Source organism: Brugia malayi (genome assembly GCF_000002995.4).
Source record: "Brugia malayi strain FR3 genome assembly, contig: Bm_v4_Chr4_scaffold_001, whole genome shotgun sequence".
NCBI lineage: Eukaryota > Metazoa > Nematoda > Chromadorea > Rhabditida > Onchocercidae > Brugia > Brugia malayi.
Window position 1 is genome coordinate 3,840,481 of NW_025062478.1, and position 26,773 is coordinate 3,867,253.

The following is a 26,773-nucleotide window of genomic DNA, read 5'->3' on the forward strand; positions in this document are numbered from 1 at the left end:
AATATACAAAATTTAAATAAAAAATAAATGAAAAATTTGCATCACATATATAAGTAGTGATTTTCCGTCAATTGACGTTTCAGCTGTAAACTTACCATTTTTCCGTCAAAATTTTCTTCTAATTATCAAAACATACTAACATTTGTTTTTCTCTGTAAACTATTGTAGATCATTACGTTTACTCAAATTGTTACAAATTACGTTTTACGTTTACGAAGTTATTATAAATGAAAGTTTAATTATTATTAGATAAATTCAATCATTTTAAAATTTTAAGCATAATAATCAAATTTGAAATAAAAGTTAATCTAATTCAATTATTTAGAGATTTCAACAAATTTTTCGTAACAATTAAATTTCTGCAATAAATTTTTAAAACAATTGAAATCATTTCTGAGTTTACAACAAAAATTTGATAATAAATTAAATTTGAAGCAAAAAAAAAAAAAAAAAAAAATTGAAGTGAAATTTTACAATTTAATATTTATATCAGAATTGAAATGAATGCCAGCGTTTGAAACTGATTGTTTGATAAAAATATTAAACCATGGTGTCCAACGCCATGCTACTGATTCCGATGATTGTGTGATAAGATCAATGGCATTATTAAACGGTGCTTCCAAAATTAAACCTGCAGGTGGCATATGCTTCATACTTAATTCCATTGTTACTGCGATTGAAACTCTTTAAAATAATTTTAAATTTATGACAATACTTCATTAAAAGTTAAATAAGAGAGAAAATATTCATATTTATCAAACATTTTTCAATTATAATAAATTTTTGCGCTCTCTCTTTCTTTTCTTCTTAATAAAATATTCACTGATTAATTCTTATCAAAATTTAGTGATAACTTTTTAATAGGGATTTAATTTGATTAATGATTAATATAACTGATAAAAATAATCAAACAAAAATTGTTTGATATGATAAGTAATCATCGATAAAAATAGAAATATGAGAATTGCTCATTAATGAAATATAATTATATACATCAGTTTTTTTTTTTTTTTTCAATGATAATTTTCCATACATTCTTAATTATTTCAATTATTAGCTCATTTAAATTATTCCAAAAAAAAAATCTTTTTTATTTCAAAAATAAAAGATTTTTTTTCACTTCATTTTCTGAACTATAAACATTATTTTTAATGTTAAATTTATATGATTTTTATTTGTTATGGATTGATTAAACCCAATTAAAATTATTTTAATTAATAATAAAATTGAATTACTTGTATTTGGTCATAAGTCATTTACAATCTATTATAATTTTTTTCGTTTGTTTTAAATTAAAAAATCGATTAAAATAAAAAATTTGCCTACCCACTTCCCATTGAATGTCCCCATATAAAAACATCATTTTCACCGGCTAAATTTTTTGTATAATTAAATAAAAATACGGAATCAGTAATAATTCCGGTCTCATTTGGATAGCCACTTGAATCACCAAATCCTAAATTATAAATTTCTAAAGAATTGTTATAAATTAGCTATAAAATAAAATTTTGATGATAAAATTATTTCAATACTTCAATTTAAATCATTAAAAAGAAATGTTATTTGATTTACTGTAATTTAATTTTGAAGAAAAAAAAAACAAATTAATTAATGAATAAATGGGAACATCGTTATTACTTTCATTATTAATTCCTATTCTACAAAAAGAATTTCAATAATTCGAAGTCATTAATCCATGTAATTACAATCATATCAATTATTATCACTTTATCAGTTCTTACCGAAATATTTTTATCACTGTATTTAAATGTTTTATTTTTAAAAAAAGAAAAAAAAAAACCAAATAACCTCTATAATCTAAGCAAAGTACATGAAAATCCATTTCAGATAAAACATTATAAGTGTCCACTCGATTAGTCCATTGTCTAAAATGAAATAAATTTTTGGTAAAATTTAAAATTTAGATAAATTTTTTTGGCTATTTCATCTTTTATTTAATATTTGATAAAAAAGAAAAAAAAGAAAAAAAAGAAAAACGCAAATATTTGAATTTCGATCAAATATATTTTTAATGTTTTGTATTAAAAAAATACATTTTTGTTTTGTTTTTTTTTCCGTTTTTTAACTTCAAACTTTCCTCTTTTAAATTATTTTATTGCAAAATAATGAAAATGTTCAACGCTAACATTAAATTATATTTTTAATAATTATTTCCAAAATTTGCATTTTTTTAGTTTTTTTTTTTACATTTCTTCTTTTTAAAGAATGGACAAAAGAATTTTATTTCTACGATATAAATTGAATTTTTTGTGAAACAAAAAAAAACTAAAATTTATTTCTAAGATTTATTCAAAATTATTGAAATTGAATTTCAATTATTCATTACCGACTATGAGTACTGCCATGTAAATAAACAATGATTGTATAATTTTCGAGAGCTAACAATTTTTCCATTTCTTCATTTGATAAACTTTTCTGCTTTACCTTTTCAGACAATGTTTTCGGTAATATATGCCTATAATAAATAATAAAATTCAATAATTAATACTTTTTAAAAAAAAAAAAGTTTTTTATTTCTTTTAAAAGATAAAATAAATAAAACATATAAAAATAATAAGAAAATAAAATATAAAAAAAAAAATAAAATAATAAAAATAAATAAAACTTTTAAGTTTTCATTGTTAAAAACTACTAAAAAAATAATTTTTTTTTTTGTAAAAAAGGTTTAAATTTTTTTGCTAAAGTAATTAAAATTATATAAATCGTTTCCATATCTTTTTTGTTTAACGATTTCTTTTAAATAATAGAATACTATGAATAATTTTTAATTAAATATTTCAATTAAATGTTAGAGTATAAATGATAATAATTCGATTAGATAATAAAATATAAATGAAAATTTTTTGATTAAATATTTCAATTAAATGATAGAATATAATGATATTTTTTTGATTAAATATTTCAATTTCTTCTCAATATCATTCTTCTTTTTTTGTCGTTTGTTTCATTTTATGAAAAAAGTTTAAATTTAATTCCTTTTTTTTCGGAGTTCTTTATTCTATTATTATTTTACTAAACTTTAAAATGCTGTCGAAACAATTTAAATCACAAATTCATATCACAACAAATTTCTCACCAACATCCTAAACGTCCTGCTTCACCATTTAAATAAAAATTTCGTCCATATGAAATAACACCTTTCAATAAATTAAAATCATCGTAATCCTGTACTGAAATATATTTTTATGGTTAAAATTTAAAAAAAAAAAGGCTATATTATGTAATTTATAAAATGACAAATAAAAAAGAAAAAATATTTTAATTAATTTATGAAAAATTGTTTACTTAAGTAAGATTATATATTTTTATGGTTAAAATTTAAAAAAAGCTATATTATGTGATTTATAAAGTGACAAAAAAAAAAACTTTAATTTATACAAAATTGTTTAATTTAGTAAGAATCATAGATTTAAATTAATTTAGCATAAGTTTTTCAAAAAATGGTGCAACATTAAATTATCAAATTAGTTTCACATTTTATATTATATTATCTCCTTTTTCTTTTTTTTTTTTTAAATTATCATTTGCTTCTTAAGATATTTAATAGATTAACAATTAAAATAGCTAGTTTTTTTTTTCTTTTTAAAAAAAAAATTTAAAAAATATATATTTCAACGACACTTTTATCTTACAGTTTATTGTTTCATACTATTTAAATACGATTATTTGATATGAGCAAACAATTATTAATAGTATAATTTAAAAAATGAAAAAGAAAATTTTCAATCGAAGTTAATAATTAAAAAAGAATTTCCAAGTATAGTTTAATAATTAAAAATTAATTTTAAAGATTATTTTAATTTAAAAAGAAAAAGAAAAACATAAAAAAAAAAAAAAAAAAAACATACTATAATGACCAAAGAAAAGTAAATGAGAAAAAGATGGATAAATGTAAAGTAAAAATGGAAAAATGAATGAAAGAATTGGAATTGTTGCAACTAATAACCACGCTCGCATATTATTAAAAAAAAACAAAAAAAAATAATTATATTAATTTCAAATTTATTTCCTTTAATAATTATAATAAAATTAAATAATCTTTTTTATGCAAATTATATGAGAAAGATTAAATGTTAAATATTTCTGATCAGTTTAATTATTTGCTACAAATCTTTAAATAAGTGATAGTTATGCAAAATTTTTAAATTATTAGTTTTAACTTTCATATTTAAAACTTTTTTTTGTCTTATTTTTTTTTTGAATTCAGATAAAATTTTGCATTTTCAGGAGATGATATATTATGTTTAATGTTGTTTAATAAATATAAACTAAGATAAATGGTTTTAGTTAAATGACAAATATAAAATTGTTAACTGAATTATTATAAAATATAATTTTTAACTGTTTTAGTTTTTTTTTTTTTTTTTTTTTTTGATTTATTTTGTATTATTTAAAAATTGACTTAACAAAAAAACTTTTTCACACTTCTTCAGCATTATTTAAATATTAATTGTTTTTCATTCATCTATTCAATTTTTTCGATATCAATTAATTTTTTGAAATTATTGAAGAAATCAAGATGAAAATTTCATTTAATAATCATTCCAAATCATTTACCAATAAATATAAAATGGAATAATCAGATATTAAAAAACGAAAATATTTGCTAGTGTTTTTGAGAAAATTAATGTAAGATTATTTTTGTAATCTTTTTGCAATCATTGATGGATGTAAAGAAAAAAAAAAACTGTGAAATCAAGAAAGTTTAAGTAATGATAAGTATGCGATAATAAAACTTTTAATTATTAAAATTTATCAAAAAAAAAAAAAAACCCACAAATTTAAGTTCATAGTATCATTCATTAAAGAACGAAATAAAAGCTAAAGAAATGTTATTTGAAATAAAAATAAGGCATGACATTTAATAAAATGATATTACATGAGATCATTAATGTACAAAAAAGATTTCATTTACATTAACATATTTAACTAAAAAAATAAATCGGAAGCTACTATTTCTAAAAAATAAAACAAATTTTTTTATTATTTCTAAAATCAAATAATGATAATAATAACGACTAATTTTTCCTATGAAAAAATGAATCACTTTTAAGCCTCAATTTATTTGCAATTTCAAATTTAAAATAATAAAGAAGCAATCTCTTTTTTTTCCTTTCTTTAAAGAAATCAAAAAAAGCAAGTAGCAAACAGTTATAAATACTTCCAGCAAAAACAAAATAAAACCAAAAATTTCAGTGAAAAACCAAATAAAATCAGAAAATCTTAGAACTAAATTCATTAATTTGTCTTGAAGAAAATTTAAAATCAAAAAAACAAAAGCAAACAAATTAGCAAAGTGCATATTGTAAACACATCCAAGTGATAAACTACTAATTTCCACTAGAATAACTAGCTCATTTAATGAGAAAAAAATACAAATATACATGAAATTTTCTGCTTAGTCAATAATTTTTAATTCAGATTGTCCACTTATTATTAAATTTCCATTCTGGTCGGAATTACGGATCCTGAATTCAGCTCATCCTCAAATATTAATGGAAAAATGAAGCCAAGCTTTGCAATATTTCGCTGTATGACAAGACGACATGATTCTCGAAATTTTGTTGGATTACCCTGTAAAGGTTACTTTTCTATTAATTCTAGATTATAGATAATTATGATAACATTGATGAAAGCTTAATGAATCATGGTAGTGATGTGATAATATAGAATATAAAGCAAAGAATATTTCAAAAAAAAGTCTTTTCTCTCTCTCTTTTTTTTATTCAATTCATAATTTATTCAACTAAGTAAATTGATTAGCATCTATTCAAACTTTCGAAATAATAACATATCTAAATACTATCTATCAATTTAGGAAAAAGGAAAATCTTTTGGATGCATTATATAAATTTTATTAAAATCTACGATTATGTATATATACTTTTCATAATAATCAAAAAGATTAGTTAAATTAAGCAAAATTTGAATTTAAACAAACTTTAAATTATTTCTAACAAAATTTTTCACAATATTCACTTACTTGAATAGGATCAATAGAAGAATTCAATGATCGATCAAACGCAGCATTAATCATATTTGCTGCTGATACTTCCGCATCCAAAACACTCTGAAAATTTTATGTTTGTTTCACTTTATCTGTTAGTATATTTTCGTTACCTAATTGCTTATCAATTTTCATTTTATTCTCATTTTACACAGCAGAAAGATCACTTCCAAAAATTTCGTCCACTTTTTATTAGATTAGCAAATGACTAAGATAAATTAAACATATGTAAAATTTCATACATTAATGATTAATTTTAGGTTTTTTTTTTTTTTTTAATTTTTAATAGATTTATACCAATCTATACTTATTTTATTGTGGTCAATATCATATATCATCTTCTTTCTTCTCATTAATTACAAACAAAGCTAATAGTTCAAAATATGAGTCATCACAAAAATCATCATTTATGTATTGATCGTTAAGAATTTAAAAGAAAAAATTGAATATATTATAATGTTCAGCAGTTCAATAGGAATTAAACTTGCAATTTTTAATAGAACTATCATTGATCTTATCGATGGCTTTATAAGATATATTAAGATAAAGATAACAGATACCAGTTATAGATATGTCATATAAAAATAATGATTACTTATCAAAATGAATGAACGCTAAAAAAAAAAGCAATAATTCAGAATTTTTCGCAAAAATTGATATCCAACGAAAAAAGAGTGCTAAGTTATGATAACGAATAATGAGGAAATATAAATTATTGCAGAAAGTTTTTGATGCATATTTAGGATTCTAAAAGAGCAAAACAAAAAAAAAAAAAACTATACCTGAAAATATTGCCAAACATCAAGCAAAATAACAAATCCTTCGCGACAGCTAACTCTTGTAATTAAATCAAAATAATAAACCATTTGTTGAGGTAGCATTTGTCCCTGAAATTGCATTTAAAAAATTAGACTGTCAAAAATACATACAGGTATTAAGAAATAATCAAGTTTTGAAATCCACGCTGTGTCTTTTTTTACTATGAGACAATCTTTACTTCGAATTAGAAACAACACACATTGGACAAGTGTAAGAGCATAAGAATTTCCTTTAAAAACCTTTTATTATCCACATGATTTTCTTTCTTTTTAATTTTGTGATTTATAATATCGTCTAATGACATTTAACACTAAAGGTAAATACTTCGCACACGAAGATAAATGCTTCGCATGCATCAAAATTAAATTATCAAAAAAAAAAAAAAGTGTACCTCAGGACAAAAACCTTTTTCTTTCGATCAATTATATTAAAGTTACTAAAAAATGAACAAACCTTACGAGCCAATAAAAACCATTTATCAAGCATACTGGTAAGTTGTTTACGCGGTAGAGATTTTTGATCTGAACTATTTTCAAATTGTATCATAATAACAGCAAGATATGCCTGAAATATTATAAAAGAATATAAAGAATGTTCAGTTGTCTTTTTTGAAAATTTTCGACAGCATTATTTAGTTAGATCATTTAGTAAAACGCGTTTACTTTTTAATCTTAAAGAATGTCAGAATTAGGCAGTTTATAGTATAAAGGTAATCGTATTATGTCTAAAGTGAAATTAACAATAAAAGTTTTTGATTTAATTAGCTAAATATATCCTTAACATTTGTCAGATATATTATACATCCCAAATACAAAAGTAAAATGTAAATAAATATGAAATCCTTATGAACATATAGCAAATTTCAATGTGATTTAAAAATCATTCCAAATGGCTTTGAAGAAATTTGGAAAACTTTAAACTTACTTTCAGAAGTGGACAACAGTACCACAAACAAGGATGCACTTCGGTCAATGCCAACATAATATCCCAAATAAGTGGAATTTCTGTGAGTCTTTTTGAAACTGCGATATATCTACAAACATAAAATTTAAACAGAAGGGAAATTTTTTTATATTATCCAAGTTCGACTGAATGCCTAATATGAATCGAAATTGATATTTCATATGTGCATGGTTGTTCAATTAATAGTAACAATAAAAAGAAAAAATATACCTAATGAATATTTATTTATAATTATCACAACAAAAAAGTTCACCTATTTACTACGATGAACCATTTCGAAACAGCATTTTCAATGGAAAAACACCAATAAAAGTTCAATTTAACATGTATGAAGAAATTTCAAAATTCTAACGTGAAAAAATTAATAACCTTGGAATAACTTCACGGGCATGTTCCCATTCTTCCCAAACAAAACTAGCAGCAAGACCGTCTTTGCATACTCGATCTGTCAATTTTATCGCCTAAAAAGCTAGCAATAAACAAATAAAAAAAATTTTTTTTTTTTTAAAAATGCAAAAAAAAAAATTTTTTTACAAATGCATATTTAAAGATGCATCTGTCAAATATCCTATATTAATGATAATTTGATAGATCCGACCATATACAATACAGAATAATAATTCTTTAATATTTATTAATCATTCATATAAATTTTGTTATTCAACAACTTTTTTTAATGTTTTACTGGTCTATCACTGATCCATCTTTTGTGATGAATAATAGAAAACGAAAACTTCATTTCTGATTTCCAAAATTTACATTGCGATTGCAAGAAAATAAAAAAAAAAACATAAAAAAAAAGATAAACAAGTACCAATTGCTTGTAAACTTGCTGATATGGTATCAAATTTCGATCTGGCCCCATCGTACTGCAAAATCGCTGAAGACATTCGAAGAAAACTAAACGACGCATCGTATTTCCATCCTAAAATCCTTTCATTCATTGATTTATTCTTTTTATCAAAAAAAAAAAAACAGGCAACAACTCCTGAAAATTTACAAATTTTCATCATTTAATAAATATAATAGGAACAGAATTTCAGATAGAAAGAAATATGGAAAAACTGTAAAATACTGATCAGTTAATGAATCAAATATGATAATGTAAAAGAATAATTTCATTTGAAACAAAGTATATTTTAAAACATTTTTATATATTATTCATCAGTTTAAGTTGGTAATCAAATATACCTTAACATTTTTAATTTCTAATCGTTTCACACCTCGACCAATAATTCCAGAATGTGCTAAATGTACAGGTTTCTGTTGATACAATGGTAATTTTCGAGCTAAATCAAATAATGATTCTTCTAATTCATCATTCTCTTCAGCATCTGACATATCGATTGAATGATTTGTTTGTTGAAATCCACCCGAAAATTGCAACTCTGTTTCCCAAGCATTCAATGATGAGCAACCAAATAAATGTGATGCTTTCTGGAATTTCAAATTATAACAAATAAAAACTTTACTTCACACAAAGAAAAATTTTATTTTGAATTTGAAAAAAATAATAGAAGTAGTAATTTTAATAGTTTAAAATAGTGATAAAAGAATATGGAGATGATAATTCTGAATGGCATTTTCTGAGACTTTCTACTACTCCACCTCAAATAGAATATTAATTTCAGTAGGAAATAATAGAACATTAAAGCTTACCGCAAAAGCTTCATCAAGTAAATGAATGATAAATTGTTCGCGAACATATCCTACTTGTGAAGTTAAGAATTCATTAGCACATGTGCATGCATTTGTAAATAAAGCAAATCCTGTCGGATCATCTTCTGCAATTGTGTGAAAAAAAATCATTATATGACGATATTTCATAGTTAAGAAAAGTTAGGAGAAAAAATAATTTCCTAATTAACTGAGAAATTTTTGACCAATTAGAGGAGCATATTTTTTAGTGATTATCAATGATTATCAACTGATAATTTCAATCAATACATCCATTCAGGAAATAATGAGATGTAAAATAGCTTAACAGAATGATATGAAAAAAATTGAAAAGGAATGTGAAAAATTATTTTGCATATCATATTTGCGTAATATTAAAAGAACACATAAGAAATCTGTTTAAGATATCATCAACTAACCTCGTCCTACATAATCAAGCAACAAAACTATCAGTGAAGCAAATTGAGCGCTTAATTTATAAGGATATTTTGGCTCGAGAACCGATGGTGGTCCTATCGACGAACATAGCGACAAAACCGCTTCTATTACAGAATCTCTCATTGCACTTATCGATTCATTGGTCTGAAGTATTTAATGATGATATTTTCGTCGAAGAAATTTTTGAAAATATTCGACGCTATTTGAATTCAGTCTTCCTAGTAATTGAAATCTAAAAATTCTAAAGCAAAATTTGAAATTAGTTTAAAAGAAGCGAACAACCTTTTCTTTCCGTTTTAAGCTAGACAAAACATCCAATGCCCATCTCAAAATTTCAGTTGCTAGTTCTCCGTAATGCTTCGACATTTCAAATCTAAAACGAAACATTACTAATAAGTACTCATCTGTACTCTAATTCTTTGTAATTAAACTTTGATATTAAACTTGTATATCAAACGTTAAACTCAAATTAAATTTAAGTTTTAAATATTAGACAGGAATAGATATTAGAGTGGAAAAAAAAAACAGAATTCAAAGAAACTGATAACGGTTAACCTTATATATTTGATAACGTGTTCATCATCTGACATTTTCTCCCATTCGTTCAAGGTACGTAAATTATGTAACCATTTCACATCATAAAAATCATCTTCGAAAAATGCGGTACTAGATAAACTACCTAAAAAAATTTCTTGAGTAATGAATCATTTTAGATCATCGCAATCGAGATAATACAATATTTAGTTAAGGAAGTACTATCAAATTTAGTTTAATTATAGTCAACAGTGTAACCTGGATTTCCTTACAATAATTCTAATGCAAGCCAGATATGGTTGCACCTTAAAATTTATCAATTTTCAGCTAACTATCTTCCCTCGCTCAAAAAAGAATTCAACTTTGAATTAACAACTAACTAAATCAAAACATACTAGATAGAGTAAGTTTCTTCGATGATTTACGTTCTTTGTCAAGCATTAAAATTGTACGATTGGCGAAAAAATTTGTTATAGCATCTTCTGAGGTATTCGGTGCAAAGATAATTAACGATGTTAACAATGAAATAAGGCAAATAAGCTGAAAAATAAAAAGATAATTTTTCGAAGTAATTTTAAGAGAAATATATACATTTCCATATTAATTTCAGTATTTTGAATCATCGAACATTTCTTTAATCTATGCAAAAACTCTCTGTTTTTTAATTAATTCGATTGGGGTAATTACAAAATATTCAAATAATGATATTTTAATTAAATAATGATTCTTACTTGTTTTTCATCTTTTGCTTCAATAATGTATCTTGCGATAATTTCTGCTGTTCGTACAGGACCAGATGCAATACAAAATGCATGAACATATGGAATGAACAATTTTGATCTAAATAAATAAATATTAAAATTACTCATATCTCCTCAAAAAAAAAAAAAAAAAAAATCAAGCAATTGTGAATAACAGTTATTGTGAACAAAATAATTTTAACCAAACAATTAAGACCTGAAAAAATAAGAATTCAAATTGTAATATGAATTGATAGGAAGAACTGCAAATATAGGATAAATATTAACCTTTCTCCACCAGCCATTGAATTTTGTATTGTTTCCTCCAAAATTTCAAAATTAGTAGCACATCGTTTCAAAAGAGCATTTTCATCGACATTATACATTGTTTGATTATGAACCAGTGATACTACCATACCAATTATCTCTGTCTAGAAATAACAATTAAAAAAATAATGTGTATTTCATTTCTAAGTTTCACAATTTAAGATATAACTTACCAAAATTTGTAATGCACTATCTTTCATTGACGTTTGGAATGATTGATCGTAGTTGTCGAATTCTGAAATGCTAGATTTAGTAGTGATTGTTAAAAGTAAAGATATTTTATGTAAGATACTCAAACCACTAACTCAAAATTTAAGTTGAAAAAAAGCAGCTGAACAGCATTGATATGGTAGTAAAAGAGAGAAACTGTTTAAGATATCTAGAGTTCCGATGTTATATAGATAAATAAACAAACACAAAGAAAAGCATTTTTTGGAAGAAATATCAGTTGTATTTAATTTTTCAAATTACTTTAAATGTTGAAAAATATTGAAAAATTACAAACTTCCAAAAACATTGTCATAGAAAGCTAGTGGTAATATCTCAATTACTTTAAATTTGAAAAATACTAAAATATTACAAACTTCTAAAAACATTGTCATCGAAGGCTATTGGTAACATTAGTTCAACGATATGTGCCAAAGCATCCGAATTTAGATAAAATGTTATTTGACGCATAAATGCAGTATAAGTATATTCCATATTTGGTAACAGAGGTAGCAAGCATTGCTTGTTTAGTTGTGACACGTATTTTGCACCACTGATGATAAAATCTGTTGTTACTAAAATTTTTAATAATAAATTATAAATTTATCTTTTAAACAGAAATGATTAATTTTGGAAATTTGCTTGCAGTAGTTATGAGAAAGACTATCAAAAGATAAAATCCTATATGATACTTTTAAAGAATAACAACGAAAGACAAAATTTGTACTGATTAAATTCCTAATGAAATATCTAAATTAATTACAAATGATAACTAACCCAAATCATAAACATTATGCACTAAAAATCGCAATATATCCGGAGAATTTGCTACTATTTTAATCAAAAATGGCAATGATAAATTCTGTAACTGTTCAGGAGTGGTTGTTTCATTTTCCAAAAGATCTCGATCATTCTGCAAAAATTCTATATACATTTATGAAAGCAACTTCTTTTTTGAGATTAAAATAACGTAGAAATATTCGTTACTCTGAATTTATTTGATTTATCATGTATGTAAGAATCAATTTAAAAATCAAATAAAAAAAATTTTTTTTTCACATTTTTACATAATCATTTGTTAACATACGGATATCATTTCTCGCATTGCATTCCTTAATTCAGAGTTGTTTTGTGTTGCAAGAAATGTAAACACATCACAAACTGATAAAAATTTTTGCTTATAATTTTCATGAAGTTCTATTGGTACTTGACTGGTCTAAAAAATATATGAGATTAAATGAAATTTGAACAGACAATAATAAGATTAAAAGTTCTACTGTAAATAAAGTAGATATGGAAATGCAAGAATGGAAAAGTATGGAAATTTTATAACTAGTTTACAGTGATCCTAGTTAATCTATCTTAAACTGCTAGTTTATAATTAATTATGAAAATGTTTTTATAAAGAGCTGAAAAATCACCAGTATAGCATTAAGGTAATGCTTGAAGTCTTGTATACCAATCTTCAACAAATGAGCAACAATGGTATCCGGAAATGAAGCACTGCAAAAAACAAAGAAAAAAAAACATTTCAAAATCAAACAAGAAATTTTCGAAAGAAAAAAAAATTCTCAAAAATACTATATAAACTTAAACTTACACAATGTGCAACCATATCCAAGCAAAACAAAAACCATGTGCAGAAGCATCAATCAATATGGAAAGGCATTCGTCAGGTGTAGTATTTAATCTAAAATTATTGCTGACAACTAAAACAATGATATGATATGATAATATTAATCCCATTCTTAATCACTAGGCAAACATAATGTTATATTATGGTACATGCTTTAATCTCACAGTCATAATAACGTATTTTCATAATTCGGAAATATTTTACAAATTCTTTAATCATACTATAAAAAAATGTGTTGAATTAACGGTGGCAGTTCTTTTTTTTCTTTTAATTACAATAATCAAATGATTGCATTCAAAGCAGTGATCAAATAATCCTATTCAAAAAATGGAGAAATCTTTAAAAAAAAAAATTCACAGCAAAGCGATCGCTTTATCGGTTAATTTGATAACACTTGAAACTGCTGGACATGAATCAAATAATGCAAGCAAAGCGGGTGGTGTAGTACCCGCATTTTTTGCAATTGGACGTTCGTAGTTATATTTACAAATTTCAACAAATAAATTACACGCCCACTGAAAAGTAAAAAATTTTCAGTCAGTTACAAACACTCTCAAAAAAAAAAAGAAAAATTATCTTAATCTTTATTTTCTCTCGAATTTCAATGCATTTCCTTTTTTACTGTTAAACAGTTCACTGGTTGTAACCAATTTTTTTTTCAAGATGACCTACTTTTATTAAATCTATCCGAATTAATCAATCAATCAGTCTTATAGCAAAACATTTATCATGTATAACAACCATAATCTATCGTCCTCCAATGCACAAATTATACTGAGCCTTCTCAAATTTAATTCTTCGATTTCACTAGTTTAATTTTTTCTTCAACATTTTTTTAGTACTCAGAGATCAAAGCATGAAAAAATTATTAGAATGAGCTAACAGTAATTATAAATCATAAAAAAGCTAGGAGATATAAAGCAACAAAATGTACCACAAGAATATCAAATGCGAAGCCTTTCGATTGTGTTCGAATCAGTAGGCGACGAAATTCATTTGTAAGCTTCCGTATAGCACGATCAATGTTAGCAGTATCGGCTGCTAAAAATATGGAAAATATGGAAAAAAAAATTTGCCTTTTCAATCGATAGGAATACTTTCAACAACTTAGAAAAATCTAATTTTATAGAAAATGAATTTGAAATAAAAAAAATACAACATTATTGCAGGTAATCAAAATGTTATGAAATATAAGAAGTCCATACGATTATGCCGTGCTGAAGTTCTTTTTAGTTCCTTGTCTTTTAACTAATCGTTCATCAGACATTCCATAGCTCAAGTCACGATAACTTAGCAAAATAAAAGATAATATTGCAAATGACATTTTTTTTTTGATGTCTTGTAACTTTTCTGTTTACTACTCCACTTTCTTACTAATTACAAATGAGCTAGACTGGATTTTGTAAAACAGTAAAAAGTTTAGCCTATTCTCGGTTCAAGAAACTCTACTCTCGAAATGCGGCTAACTAACTGGAGAAACGTATTTCTTTCGTTCAGGCATTTATATAACAATGGATGAGGCAATTAAGACCGAATAAGAAGCATTCAAAATTTCATACCTTCCCTGGTATCAGCATAATGTCTATGGGGTCAATGAACACATTTTAGTATTTTTGTATGTTACTTCATTTAACGTCATTCACGTGAGAATTCTGGAATAAATTAAATTAGTCTAACCAATATGTGGATTCTCTTGTTTCGATAAATGCAAATGAGTTGCTTCATGTGTCAGCATGCCAACATAATTTAGAACAGCAGGTCTATAAGTAAGATATGATAAGAATAAAAATCATAATGCAGAAATATGATAACATGAAGAACAGCAAAAGTTAACTCGAATATTCAGCAATTTCCTCATTACCTTGATAACTTTATAGATTAACTTGATACTTTTTCAAGCAAAACTAAAAATCTTTAAACAAATCTAAAATAAAATTGTTTTTATTAGAACCATTTTGAAGTTCAACATTATCTTAAAGTTGTATTTTAACTATAACATATGCTATTTTCAAAAGATTAAATTTCTGCAAGCAATCAAAATTTTTCTCTATAAATCACTTTTTTTTTAAAAAAAAAAAAGTTCTTTGTCTTTCTTGCAAGTTATCCTAAATTCAAAAATACATTAATCATACTTTGAGCTTGGAATTTTTGACAAAATTTTTAGGCAAGGATCGACCAGATATGAAACAGTATTATTCGCCCATATTGGTCTTAAATTTCGATATACCATTCCAATATCATCCACTGCACCAATAACAGCATAAATGTCAACCATATATCGTTGTAACATCTAAAATTTTTTAATTAAATTCACTCAATGATATTTATCAGCAACTAATTACAATTCCATAATTAATATAACTACTTCGACGTTACTTTAGAATTACTTCGAATTTCATTATCTTAAAATTTTATTCTAACTGCCATATATAATGCTATTTTCAATAGATTAAGTTTCTGCACATTAAGTTAATCTGCAATTATGCTTAAATAAATCTATCAGTAAATGATGTAAATGTTATACTAGCAGTATGTTATGTAATTGAAATTAATCGATTAACTTAATAGCTTACCAAAAATAAGGTTTTGAATTAATAAGTAAATTTTACACATATAAATTCATTACCTGGGTATTGGGAAGTTCATCATTGTCTTCAGTTAAACGTATCAACATTGAATCATCTGCAGAAGTAGCATGAGATGAAGATGGTCGAATAGACATACTCCAATTTGTTTCTCTCAAATCATTTGAAATATACATTTGATTAACTTACCAACACAATTTTTATGGAAGCCATTTAAGAAAAGAAAATTTGAATACTATCCGAAGATCAAAGACGTATATATATAATTCAATATGTTGATTACATTTCATTATCGTTATCATACTAACTATGCTTTATAATTATTTGTAATTATGATTATAAACACCGACAATTCTTACAAATTCATTTTGAAAACTTATCATCGTCATCATTTACTTCTAAAGGTCAAATACCACATAGTTTCAAACCTATTCAAGAATATAATCCTCCGCTGAATTCTCGAAAACTTTACCCAGGTCATTCTTACCTAGACTCAACCATCAAACCTCTCATTTAAACATTACTTTGATTCCAGCTATTGCTGATAACTTTTTTCCACCAATTAAAAGTTAAACTTTAAAATGGAGAAATACTCAAAACAAAAAAAAAAAAAATTTATCCTTAATTAAGAGTATGAATTGACATATTACTACTATAACATTTGGTAAGATACAATGACAAAAAAAGTTAAATTAAATTAATACTCCGGTTATTTATCAAAAACGAGAATTATTAGTTTTGATTTAATAATCAATATTGCATCCAACAAAACTTAGAAGGAACAAACAAACAGCAAAGAACTCCAATTTTTGGTTGTTGGAACTCAAAAAATTCAATTCTTCAAAGAAAAAAAAATTTTTTTTTTTTTGAAATGTGCGCATTATGAATTAGAAATGAAATTAGTGCTACATGCTTCTAAACTACTTATATTGGCAGTTGTTCCTCCATCACACATGCATTTCCTTTAAATATTGTGCTATTTTGAATGATAAATACTACTATCCCTCATGATTTTAATTAATTTCAATAATTTGGTTAAATTATTTTCAATAATAAGTAGCATTTTCTTCTTACCCATAAAACTAACATGTCTGATGATAACAATAAGAAATATATTAGCTTTACCTCTATGATCATGTAAATTTAATCTATTTATATCTGCTATAAATAAAAAACATATGTGGAACTTAATTTCGAAAAAAAAAAAAGTCTTTCAAGTTAGGAATTCGCAAGAGATAAGGATGAGCTGTAATCGATGGCTTTAATCAATTCCAATAATTTCACTGAATTATTTTATATAATAAATAGAAATGAAATAAGAATTTTTTTTACCCATAAAGCTAACTTGTTATACAAGAAAAAGTACATAACACATTCGGAAAACATATTTTGAAGAAAATTGATGGCACAGTTGCACAGGCATATCAATACTCGTTGACATATATTCGAATACAAATAATATAACTGAACTATATATGAGAAAGAGGATAAATTATTTTATGCACAATACTTGAAAAACAACAGAAAAAAATCTACATGATTTGTTCTGAAGGAAAAAATGAGAGAAAAAATCTACAAGAAACTATAGGGGAAATTCCATTAATTTCTATCAACCTTTACTTATTCTATTCTCTTATAATATCTATTAGCTCTAACTCAAATATAACCACATTTTCCCTTACCATTAAACTAATATATTACTTAGTCAGAAGTATTCCATATGAACAAAAACAAGCAAAAGTCGAATTCAAATGTTTTTATTTGCTATTTTGTTGCTGCTGATGTTCGGAACTCTCGAATGGAGCCGGCAATTTAAGTTCACCTGGTACCACATCCCAAATTTCCCGTGCATATTCTGCAATTGTACGATCCGTACTAAATTTACCGCTACTTGCAATGTTCATTAAGGCCATGCGTGTCCACTTGTCCACATCCTGGAATGAATTTCATTAGATATATGAAATTATTTTAACCTTAAATAAAAAGGCTCAACACATAAGTAAATGCAATAATAAATAAATTAAATGAGACTAAAAAGTCTATTTTCATCGAAAATGGATACTAAATTAACTTTAGTTTGAAAAAAAAAACAAAGTAAATATTCGACAATATGTTACCTACAAAATGGATCAACAAGCAAACCTGATAAGTTTGTTCTACTTCCAGCTGACACTTGATGAATGCGTCATAATCAGCGCACACCATAAAACTTAAAAGAAAAAAAAGTTATGACATTTAAGACATCAGTGAAAGAAAAAATTTGTTTTTCGAGTTTAACTTAAATCAAATTGAAATCGACCATAACTAGGTTAATTCAACAATAAAGTCTTGTAAATTTCTTAATATATCAGTATGGAAGTTCTCTTAATTAATCTTTTAAATTATTTTTAACTTCTTAATGCAAACATTCTGTTCATACTTCTCCTGAAAACATCTTTTTACATTACGTACATTAAAATTTCATTGAAATATTAAAGAACTGACCGATCCCACTTCTTCAGTGCCATCGCAACATCTTGTAATAAATCAGGCTGATCAGGAGTGAAGAAACCGGTCTCAATCTGTTCGATGATTTTTGCAAGTTCTGGACTTTTCTTAATAAAATCTTCTGGATTGTAACTGAAAAAAAGAAAAAAGAAATGATATGGAAATGATAAAGAAATAACTTTGATCAAAAAAAGTTTTTCCAAATTGATCGCAGGAATAAGCATGAAATATTAATCATTTTATTAATAAACTAACCCTCTTCTACTAAGTGCGGTGACATCTTCAACTTCCATACCAAAAATGAAAATATTCTCACGACCCATTTCTTCCATCATTTCTACATTAGCTCCATCAAGCGTACCAATGGTTAGCGCACCATTCAACTAAATAATTTCTATTGTTTATAAATGTCTAACATAAATAAATTCCGTCATTTACAAAATGTCCATTAACTCTAAACGTTAATAAATCATTTGGCTTATAAATTTCTCGCTAAATGTGTTGGCAAGTATTAAATTTTAAAATAAGCTTTATGTTCCAAAGTAGAACCATTATTATAGTCCAATTCTTTTACATAACTTTCCGAAAATTAATAAATCATATAATTGTTAGGCTATCATTATGAAATTCAATGGAGAAAATAATTATCAGAAAATACACGCTCCTTAAATTTCCCGAGCATATTCTGCAAGTGCGCAATCCATTAAACCGAATAACAAATAATAATGAAACCACAAAGCTAACCATGAATTTCATATTACCCGTTCCGCTAGCTTCCGTACCAGCAGTTGAAATCTGTTCACTAAGATCTGCAGCCGGAATAATTTTTTCCGCCAGAGACACACGATAATTTTCCAGAAATATTACCTGAAATAATCGAAGAGAATTTTCTCAGGTTTAATGTGCTTTTTTGTTTCATTACCAATGCAACATCTCTCTTACAATGCTATCTAAAAGTAAAATTTTCGTTACTTCAAAGGAAAAAAAAAATTAAAACCTTCAGTTTATTCCCAACAATTGGATCATGGTTTATTATATCTGCAACACAGCCAATCATTTTTATAACCTGTTTCGCCATATGATATCCTGGAGCTGCCTACAATGAATAGCAACTAAAATAATTCCGTAAAATTTCTAAGAAAATTAAACAAAAGAAAAAAGATCTTATCTTCAGTACAATATTTGAAATCAAAAAAAAAAAGAAGAAAAAAGGAATTGATAAGAATATTACTAGTAAAAACTTCATAAATTTACAAATATAACACAAGCCAACCCATTAAATTTACCGTTTAGTGAACTATACAAAAAATCTTAAATTTGATAAATAGATATATAGTAGAAACGTAACCTTTCCTCCAAAGATTACAGTACGTGGAATAATATTTGCATTTGGATTGGTTTTAATACGATTATAAAGTGTAATAACATGCAATACATTCAAAAGCTGACGTTTATATTCATGAATTCGTTTAACCTACAATTAATTACTTAAATTATTCATTTATCAATATAAGCAGTTGAAGTTTTTTAAAAACTATTTGTGTAATAATATTTTTTACAAATATATGCAAGTTCTATCGTAATGGTTAGCATTAATTAACTACAACGTCAATGAAAGGTTCAGTATCTAATGTTTTTTATTCCAGAAATCACTTGCCAATTAATAAGGATATAAGTAAGAAATATAAATGAAGGAAAACGACGCACGTGAATATCAAAAATACTAGATGGATTGATTTTGACATCATATTCGTCTTCGAGATATTGCGCTACACGCATTTTATTTTCCTGTTTTACCCGACGAATTGCATCCAAAAAGCCTAAATCGTTAGCAAATTTTTTCAATTCTTGTAATTTGTCAAGATCCGTAATCCAATCTTCCCCGATTTTCTGAAAAAAACAAAAAAAAATAAAGTTAATTTAGAAAAATGCCACTCACAAATTGTGAGTATCCGTTGTCAACTATAAGCTAGTCAAAAAAAAAGTGTAGCATGAAAAGTGGATCATATGATTCGTTTTTCGAGAATTGATATATTATCAATTCCTACAAAACTAAAGAACACATTACATCACATGCGTGATAAGTAATACAAACTTGTAGAAGTTTTTTATTTATAAAAGAAGTAGAAAGTTATAACTTGCTAATTAAGATACATAAGATACTTACTTCACAAATAACATCAGCAAGAGATGGATTCGATAATAAAAGCCAACGCCGCGGTGTTATACCATTGGTTTTATTTTGGAATCGATCTGGGAAAAATTCATGAAAATCTTTGAATCTGAAATGAAACCTATAAATTCATGAATTAATTGCACATCAAAATTAGTCCTCGTATTAGACATAAATGTCTATAAAGAAAAGAGATAAGAAAGCTAATGGTACAACAGTTATTGATATAAATAATAAAATCTGCATTTAATCAGTGGTCAAACTACAGAACCAAATATCATAATTATTTCACTAAATGATACTACTGAATTTTGGAATTAAACCTCATCGCACACTTATGCTGGTACAATGTTTCTTTTCTAATTCGATTATAAACCATTTAGCGTTAACTTAAAACTAAAATCAGCAAATCTCGAAGTCAAACTCACACGGTTTTTTTCAACAGATCTGAATGTAAAGCAGCAACACCGTTAACAGCATGCGAGCCGACGATACACAAATGTGCCATATTGATTCGCTTTTCACCAAATCCATCCTCTTCTTCTACAATCGACATGCGACGCATACGATCGAAATCTCCTGGATATCGTGCAGATATTGCCTTAATAGTTTAATTTTTACACTTTTTTATGGAATGACTCGTAAAAAGCCAAAATTATTGCACTTTAAATAGCTTTTGGTTTAAATAAATGACCTGAAAATATGAAACAACTTTTAAAAAAAATCTTCAAAAATACTTTGAAATTACAAGTTTTTGGAAATATTTTCAAGTTTTCAAATCTTATAATTTATCCACATTATAAAAATCTTATAATTTACAATTTATTATAAATTATCTTATTTTTATAATCTTATAATTTATTCACATTATGAAAAGCGAATAAAACCTACAACTAAATTGGCAGAATTGTTAACTTATTTAGTGACAACAAAATAACTTACATCCATGAAAACTTGATTAATTTGATATATGATTTCCAGATGTCGCGGCAATAAATTCCCGAGCAATGATACTGGCCATCGTTCAAGAGCTTCTGGCAAAAGCGTATGGTTTGTATATGCAAATGTCTTCACGCAAATATCGAAAGCTTTATCGAATGGTAATCCTAAAATTAAATGTTGCAACATATTTGTGAAAATTTTTCAAGAAATCAGAAATCCGATTGCACATAAGTAAGAAAACTTGTTAAACTTCAGTCAGCGATAAGTTAACAATTGTATGAAATAGTTATAGCAGACCTTCGATGTCGACAAACAAACGTATGAGTTCCGGAATACCAATTGATGGATGAGTGTCGTTTAGTTGAATTGCAACCTGGAGAAGAAAAGAAAAAAGAATTCCAAAGTTATAACACTTCAAACAAAATTTTATCTTAATAAGAAATTAGAAATAAATCATTCCATAATCCAATTTAATTCACTTCTCGATGAAGAATTAACAACTTAATCATAATTCGATAGAAGGCCATTCATTGAAATAAAATCTTAAAGTAATATTAGATCATCCCCACTGTTCGTTTGAAGACTTCAACAATCAAATTTATTTCATTTTCGATTTAGCGCATAATTACCTTATCAGGAAAATTGTCCAAACTCGATCGAACAGTATCCCGGCAGCCATATTTGCTTGATTTGAAACGCCTGATGATATCTTGCAGTGTGGCTGCTACTAGGAAATATTGTTGCTTTAGACGAAGTTCTTTCCCAATAAAGACCTAAAAATTGGTGCATCTCATTTTACTAATTGCTTATCATTCTCAATGTAATAAAATGACATTCTTTACTGAATTTTATCAATTATATATAAAAATTACTAAAACTTATTCAGTCGCTATGTTAAACATAATACATAATTAAGAGTGATAGTTTTCTCACATATGATAGTTTCTTAAGCAGAATTATAAATCCAAAGATTAAATTATTTCGTTCCATCTATGCCTTTAGTCATTTTCCGTATTGGCTGTTATTAATTTAACTATTAATTTAAACTGTTTATTATGAATAAATAAATGAGCACTAATTGAAAAATCAAGGAAATGATACATTGTCATTGGGATACAAAACACGGGTAATATTTTCGGAGATGTTACGATCCATTACTGCTTGCACATAATCACCGTCATTGACTGCAAAAATTTATATAAATTTCTGTTGTACTTTAAACTGCTAAAAAGATAATAAATATTTTGTTACTCATAATTAAAAATTTCAATTTTGAATACATACAAAATTTCAAGTGGAATTTATTTTCAGCTTTCGCTGACCACAAACGTAACGTGTTTACAACATTATTCCGGAAACCAGGAACAGGTGTATCATATGGCATTGCAAACATCAACTGTGTATTAACCCATTTGCTCTGAAATTTGGTTTTTAATTTACATGTTTTCCAAATAAGCAGAAAAATGAATCTACCATCTTTTACTGAACTTTAAAAAAACTTTAAAAAAAAAATTTCTCCATGAATAAAATTAATGTTACTACTGATATACTATGCTATTGAAAAAAACATTATTGGAATATTAAATATTAATTTACTTTGCCATTTGCATCTTTTTCAACTTTGCCATAAAAATTGATCGGTAGCATGTATTCGGGACGAGATTTCTCCCACGGATTACCAAATCGCAACCAATCATCTGGTTCTTCAACCTAAAACATATTTTTTTCTGTTTAGAAGTTTGTCCCTTCATTATGTTTCTTTCATTGAATAATTTAACTATCACTGTCGGTATTCCCTTCACATTATCTATAGTGCTGGTTTTTACTATCCTTTTATTTAATACGTTACCTGGTACATATGATAAAGCTATGGTAATATAGAACAAGTCTATGCTACTTGGACTGAACTCTAATTTATTAAAAATAAATGTAGAGTTGACTAAGTGGCCGAAATAAGCACAGCAAGCCACACACACAGTTATGTATGCTAAATTGGATTGTATAATATTGTAATTAATTATTGTAATTAGATATGCTAATTCTTTTATTTTTGGACAAAGTTCCTCTGAATGAGATGACTATGATAACTATTAATATAATTCCAATGAATACTGAAAAAAAAAAAGAAAATAAGGTGCAAGGAAACATTAACTTACCATTATCATAAATTTCTCTATAATAAGCATGAAAGCTGATATATTCACCACTATGTCATCTTCACTTATCATAAATAATTAAACATACTTGCCAACCGTCTCGAATGAGTTGCTTGAAAATACCATATTCATAGCGTAAACCATATCCATAAGCAGCAATACCCAATGTAGCCATTGAATCAAGAAAACATGCTGCCAAACGACCAAGACCACCATTTCCAAGGCCAGCATCCTCTTCGATTTCTTGCAATTCTTCCACATCAAGACCGAGCTATTTTTGGAAAAATAAATTGCATCATGCAAATATAATGCAAAATTTCATTTCGATTCCGAATGAAATAAAAATTCAAAAAATAATTTTGCAAGGAAAAATAAAAAGAAAAGCGCAGAATAACAGAACAAAGATTATATGTTTCTGGAACAGAATAAAACTAAAAATGCAATATATAGAGATCTTAGCTTAGTCAGTACTTCTAAGACAAATAAATAAGCAATCGTCGAAAATAAGGATAAATTTTAAACCTATAAGACAGCTGTTATTGTTCAACAACAGCTGTTATTTTTGATAAACAACTTTTCAATACTAAAAAGTCTCGATCTCCTTAAAACGTGCTAAATGAGAGAAAAAAGAAAAAGGATAAAAGAAGATTTTATTGAGATGCTATATTAATCATTCAAATATATTGGCAAAGTTTCTGTATACATCAAAAAATTTTGCCAACTATCCTAGTTCAACAATTATGATGGAATAACACAACAATTGCACAATTCAATAAGGAAAATTTATGAAATTAACAATTCCACTATAAGCTTCATTTATATTCGAGAAAGTTAAACAATGAATTTAGAGAGATTAGAAATTAGAATGAACTAAAAAATATATTACATATTAAATTTGGTATTGAAATTAAAAAAAAAAGATTGTACTGAATGAGAAAGTTTCAAATGCTGTAAATAAATTCCAGAAGATATAATAATGTGAAATGCTGTAATTCAGTTCCATCTCTACTATCAATAATATTTTATTAATAACAATTTAAATGAATCATATTTGCAAATCACTAATTTTTCATATTCCGAAGAGACAGCAAAAATTCATAGCGGACAATCGTTAAATGTTGTCCATCATCGCCGATCTTAAGAAAATACTGGGACACTGTGAAATAGTATACTGTCTCACCTGGTATAATGCTTCGTCGATGGCTGCTTGTATACCGATATTCATCATTGTGTTTGATAACGTTCGACCCATGTAGAATTCAAGTGATAAGTAGTAAACACGCTGAGAGAAGGTATTTCAGTATTAATGATAAGTAAATTAGGAGATAGTCTAGGCTAGATTAGAATCTTGTATAGATAAGTAGACTAGAAGATAGCTTAGGCTAGACTGGAAGGTAGTTTGGTACGGGCAATTAGACTAAAAAATAGTCCTAACTGGACTAGGAGATGGTTTCATATCGATAGTTAGAGTAAAAGAATGTCATAACTATATTCAGTGGTAATTTCACAATGATAACTATAGCAGAAGATAGTCTTAACTAAGCTAAAAGATAATCTTTCTTAGAATAAAAAAAAATTAATCAATGAAGTGTATCACAAAAAAGAAAAAATTATACATAAAGCAGTCTTATATGTACGAAAATATAAAAATATATACTTTTCTTAGCCACTAAAAAAAAAAATCTTTTTTTTCAACTAACAAAGCAAATATTTTTCTAATAAATTTTATTGGTTGAATAATTCTTTTATTCTATAAAAGACAGTAAAAATTTTCTTTTTTTTTTTTCCCTTAGGAAAAATCTTAATTACTTAAAAGTTTCACTTATGAACAAAATTGAAGTAAATTTTACTTTAAAAACTGAAGTAATTAAGTAATGGAATAAAAAAAACTAAAGTAAATTTAATTTCAGAACTAAATTGAAAAAAAAAAGGAAAATAAAATACTTTAGGATCTTTATCATAATAATATTGCTGTGTACGAATCCAACGGCTCACTAAATGATCTCTGACAGTATTTGCTAAAGCAAAATAATAATCCCGTGGTGTCGCAACATTTCGATCCTATAATTTAATAATAATAATTTAATACAATTTAATAATTTAATATAATAATCATAATAATTTAATACAATTTAATAACTAATAAGAAGTTAATTTATGCTTAATAAAGTTAGAATAAAATTCAAAAAATGCAATACTTTTTTTAATTATTAGCAAAGTTTTTTCAAATGAACTAATTGAACAATCTTTTTATTCTTCTATTAAATATACTCTAAATCTTTTCATTTCTTTTTTTTGTTTAACACAAACCTTATTTAAGTTTTTTTTTTTTTTTAATTTTAATTATTTAGCTATATTGTTCTATATTGTTATTACAAAAAGCTTATTTGCTGTAGAAAAATTTCTCTTTTCATTTTTTTTTTTTTTTTTTTTTTTTAATTAAATTAATCAAATTAATTTTTATAACAAAACCTTAATGATAGAGAAATGAAGATGACGATTAAAGGAATTTTTTATATTTGTAACATTTTCCACTTGAGCAATTCCACGTACGCTAATTTGCTTACGTCGATCACGATCAGTGAGCATTGCCATCTATTTTCTTATTCTTCCTTCAAATAATCCTAATTATTCATAATTTGCTAAAAGGATTATTTGCAATAAATTACCAATACAATTTAGAAAAAAAAATAAAAAAAAATTATAAGTTTCAAATTACAAAAACTGAAAAAGTAATTTGAAAATTATAATTTTATAAAATAAATTGCTATAAACGTCAAACATTTCGAATAAACGTAATTGTAAATTTGTAGCATACGTAATATATGAAAAAGAGAAAAAAAAAAAAAAAAAAACGAAAAGCTAATGAATATTAATTTAATGAATTGTATAAATCAAAATACAAACAGAATTATAATTATAAAATTATGAATGAAAAAAGAAAAAAATAAATTTATGTGATAATTCTTAATGAAAAGCATCCAAAATGATAAAAGAACTAAAAATTGAAATTAATCATTTATAAAATATAAAACGTAGAACGTTTTCATTCATTTAGTAA

At 25.5% G+C, this 26,773-nt stretch overlaps 3 protein-coding genes across 5 annotated transcripts; all 3 read right to left on the reverse strand.

Annotated features, from left to right (window-relative positions):
- Positions 1–470: 470 nt before the first annotated feature.
- On the reverse strand, positions 471–2,415 carry Bma-abhd-12.1 (Uncharacterized protein; the record flags this gene model as incomplete). The annotated part of the gene is made up of 4 exons (XM_043081536.1): positions 471–684; positions 1,327–1,456; positions 1,810–1,886; positions 2,348–2,415. The coding sequence occupies 4 exons, from the start codon at positions 2,413–2,415 to the stop codon at positions 471–473; spliced, it is 489 nt and encodes a 162-aa protein (XP_042937470.1).
- A 3,042-nt stretch (positions 2,416–5,457) lies between these two features.
- Positions 5,458–16,091, reverse strand: Bm10867 (Uncharacterized protein; the record flags this gene model as incomplete). Its single annotated transcript, XM_043081537.1, has 26 exons — positions 5,458–5,595; positions 6,005–6,091; positions 6,811–6,915; positions 7,301–7,411; positions 7,772–7,880; positions 8,180–8,271; positions 8,625–8,735; positions 9,002–9,247; positions 9,470–9,594; positions 9,907–10,069; positions 10,208–10,298; positions 10,481–10,604; positions 10,855–10,999; positions 11,191–11,299; positions 11,488–11,630; positions 11,700–11,761; positions 12,111–12,308; positions 12,511–12,646; positions 12,821–12,949; positions 13,155–13,236; positions 13,334–13,423; positions 13,727–13,884; positions 14,304–14,410; positions 15,047–15,129; positions 15,502–15,659; positions 15,996–16,091. The coding sequence occupies 26 exons, from the start codon at positions 16,089–16,091 to the stop codon at positions 5,458–5,460; spliced, it is 3,198 nt and encodes a 1,065-aa protein (XP_042937471.1).
- Positions 16,092–17,711: 1,620 nt separating this feature from the next.
- Positions 17,712–26,307, reverse strand: Bma-pygl-1 (carbohydrate phosphorylase, putative; the record flags this gene model as incomplete). Of its 3 annotated transcripts, XM_043081538.1 has the most annotated exons (20): positions 17,712–17,888; positions 18,097–18,163; positions 18,439–18,573; positions 18,697–18,824; positions 19,186–19,308; positions 19,439–19,537; positions 19,790–19,915; positions 20,149–20,331; positions 20,609–20,723; positions 21,043–21,215; positions 21,557–21,720; positions 21,854–21,929; positions 22,186–22,329; positions 22,658–22,740; positions 22,841–22,973; positions 23,153–23,266; positions 23,801–23,983; positions 24,893–24,994; positions 25,657–25,773; positions 26,185–26,307. In XM_043081538.1, 20 exons carry the CDS (start codon positions 26,305–26,307, stop codon positions 17,712–17,714), a joined length of 2,565 nt encoding a protein of 854 aa, XP_042937472.1. The 3 variants fall into 3 exon arrangements, with proteins under 3 accessions (XP_042937472.1, XP_042937473.1, XP_042937474.1); XM_043081539.1 differs by lacking the exons at positions 25,657–25,773; positions 26,185–26,307 and having other exon boundaries at positions 24,893–24,964; XM_043081540.1 differs by lacking the exons at positions 24,893–24,994; positions 25,657–25,773; positions 26,185–26,307 and having other exon boundaries at positions 23,801–23,887.
- Positions 26,308–26,773: the final 466 nt, after the last annotated feature.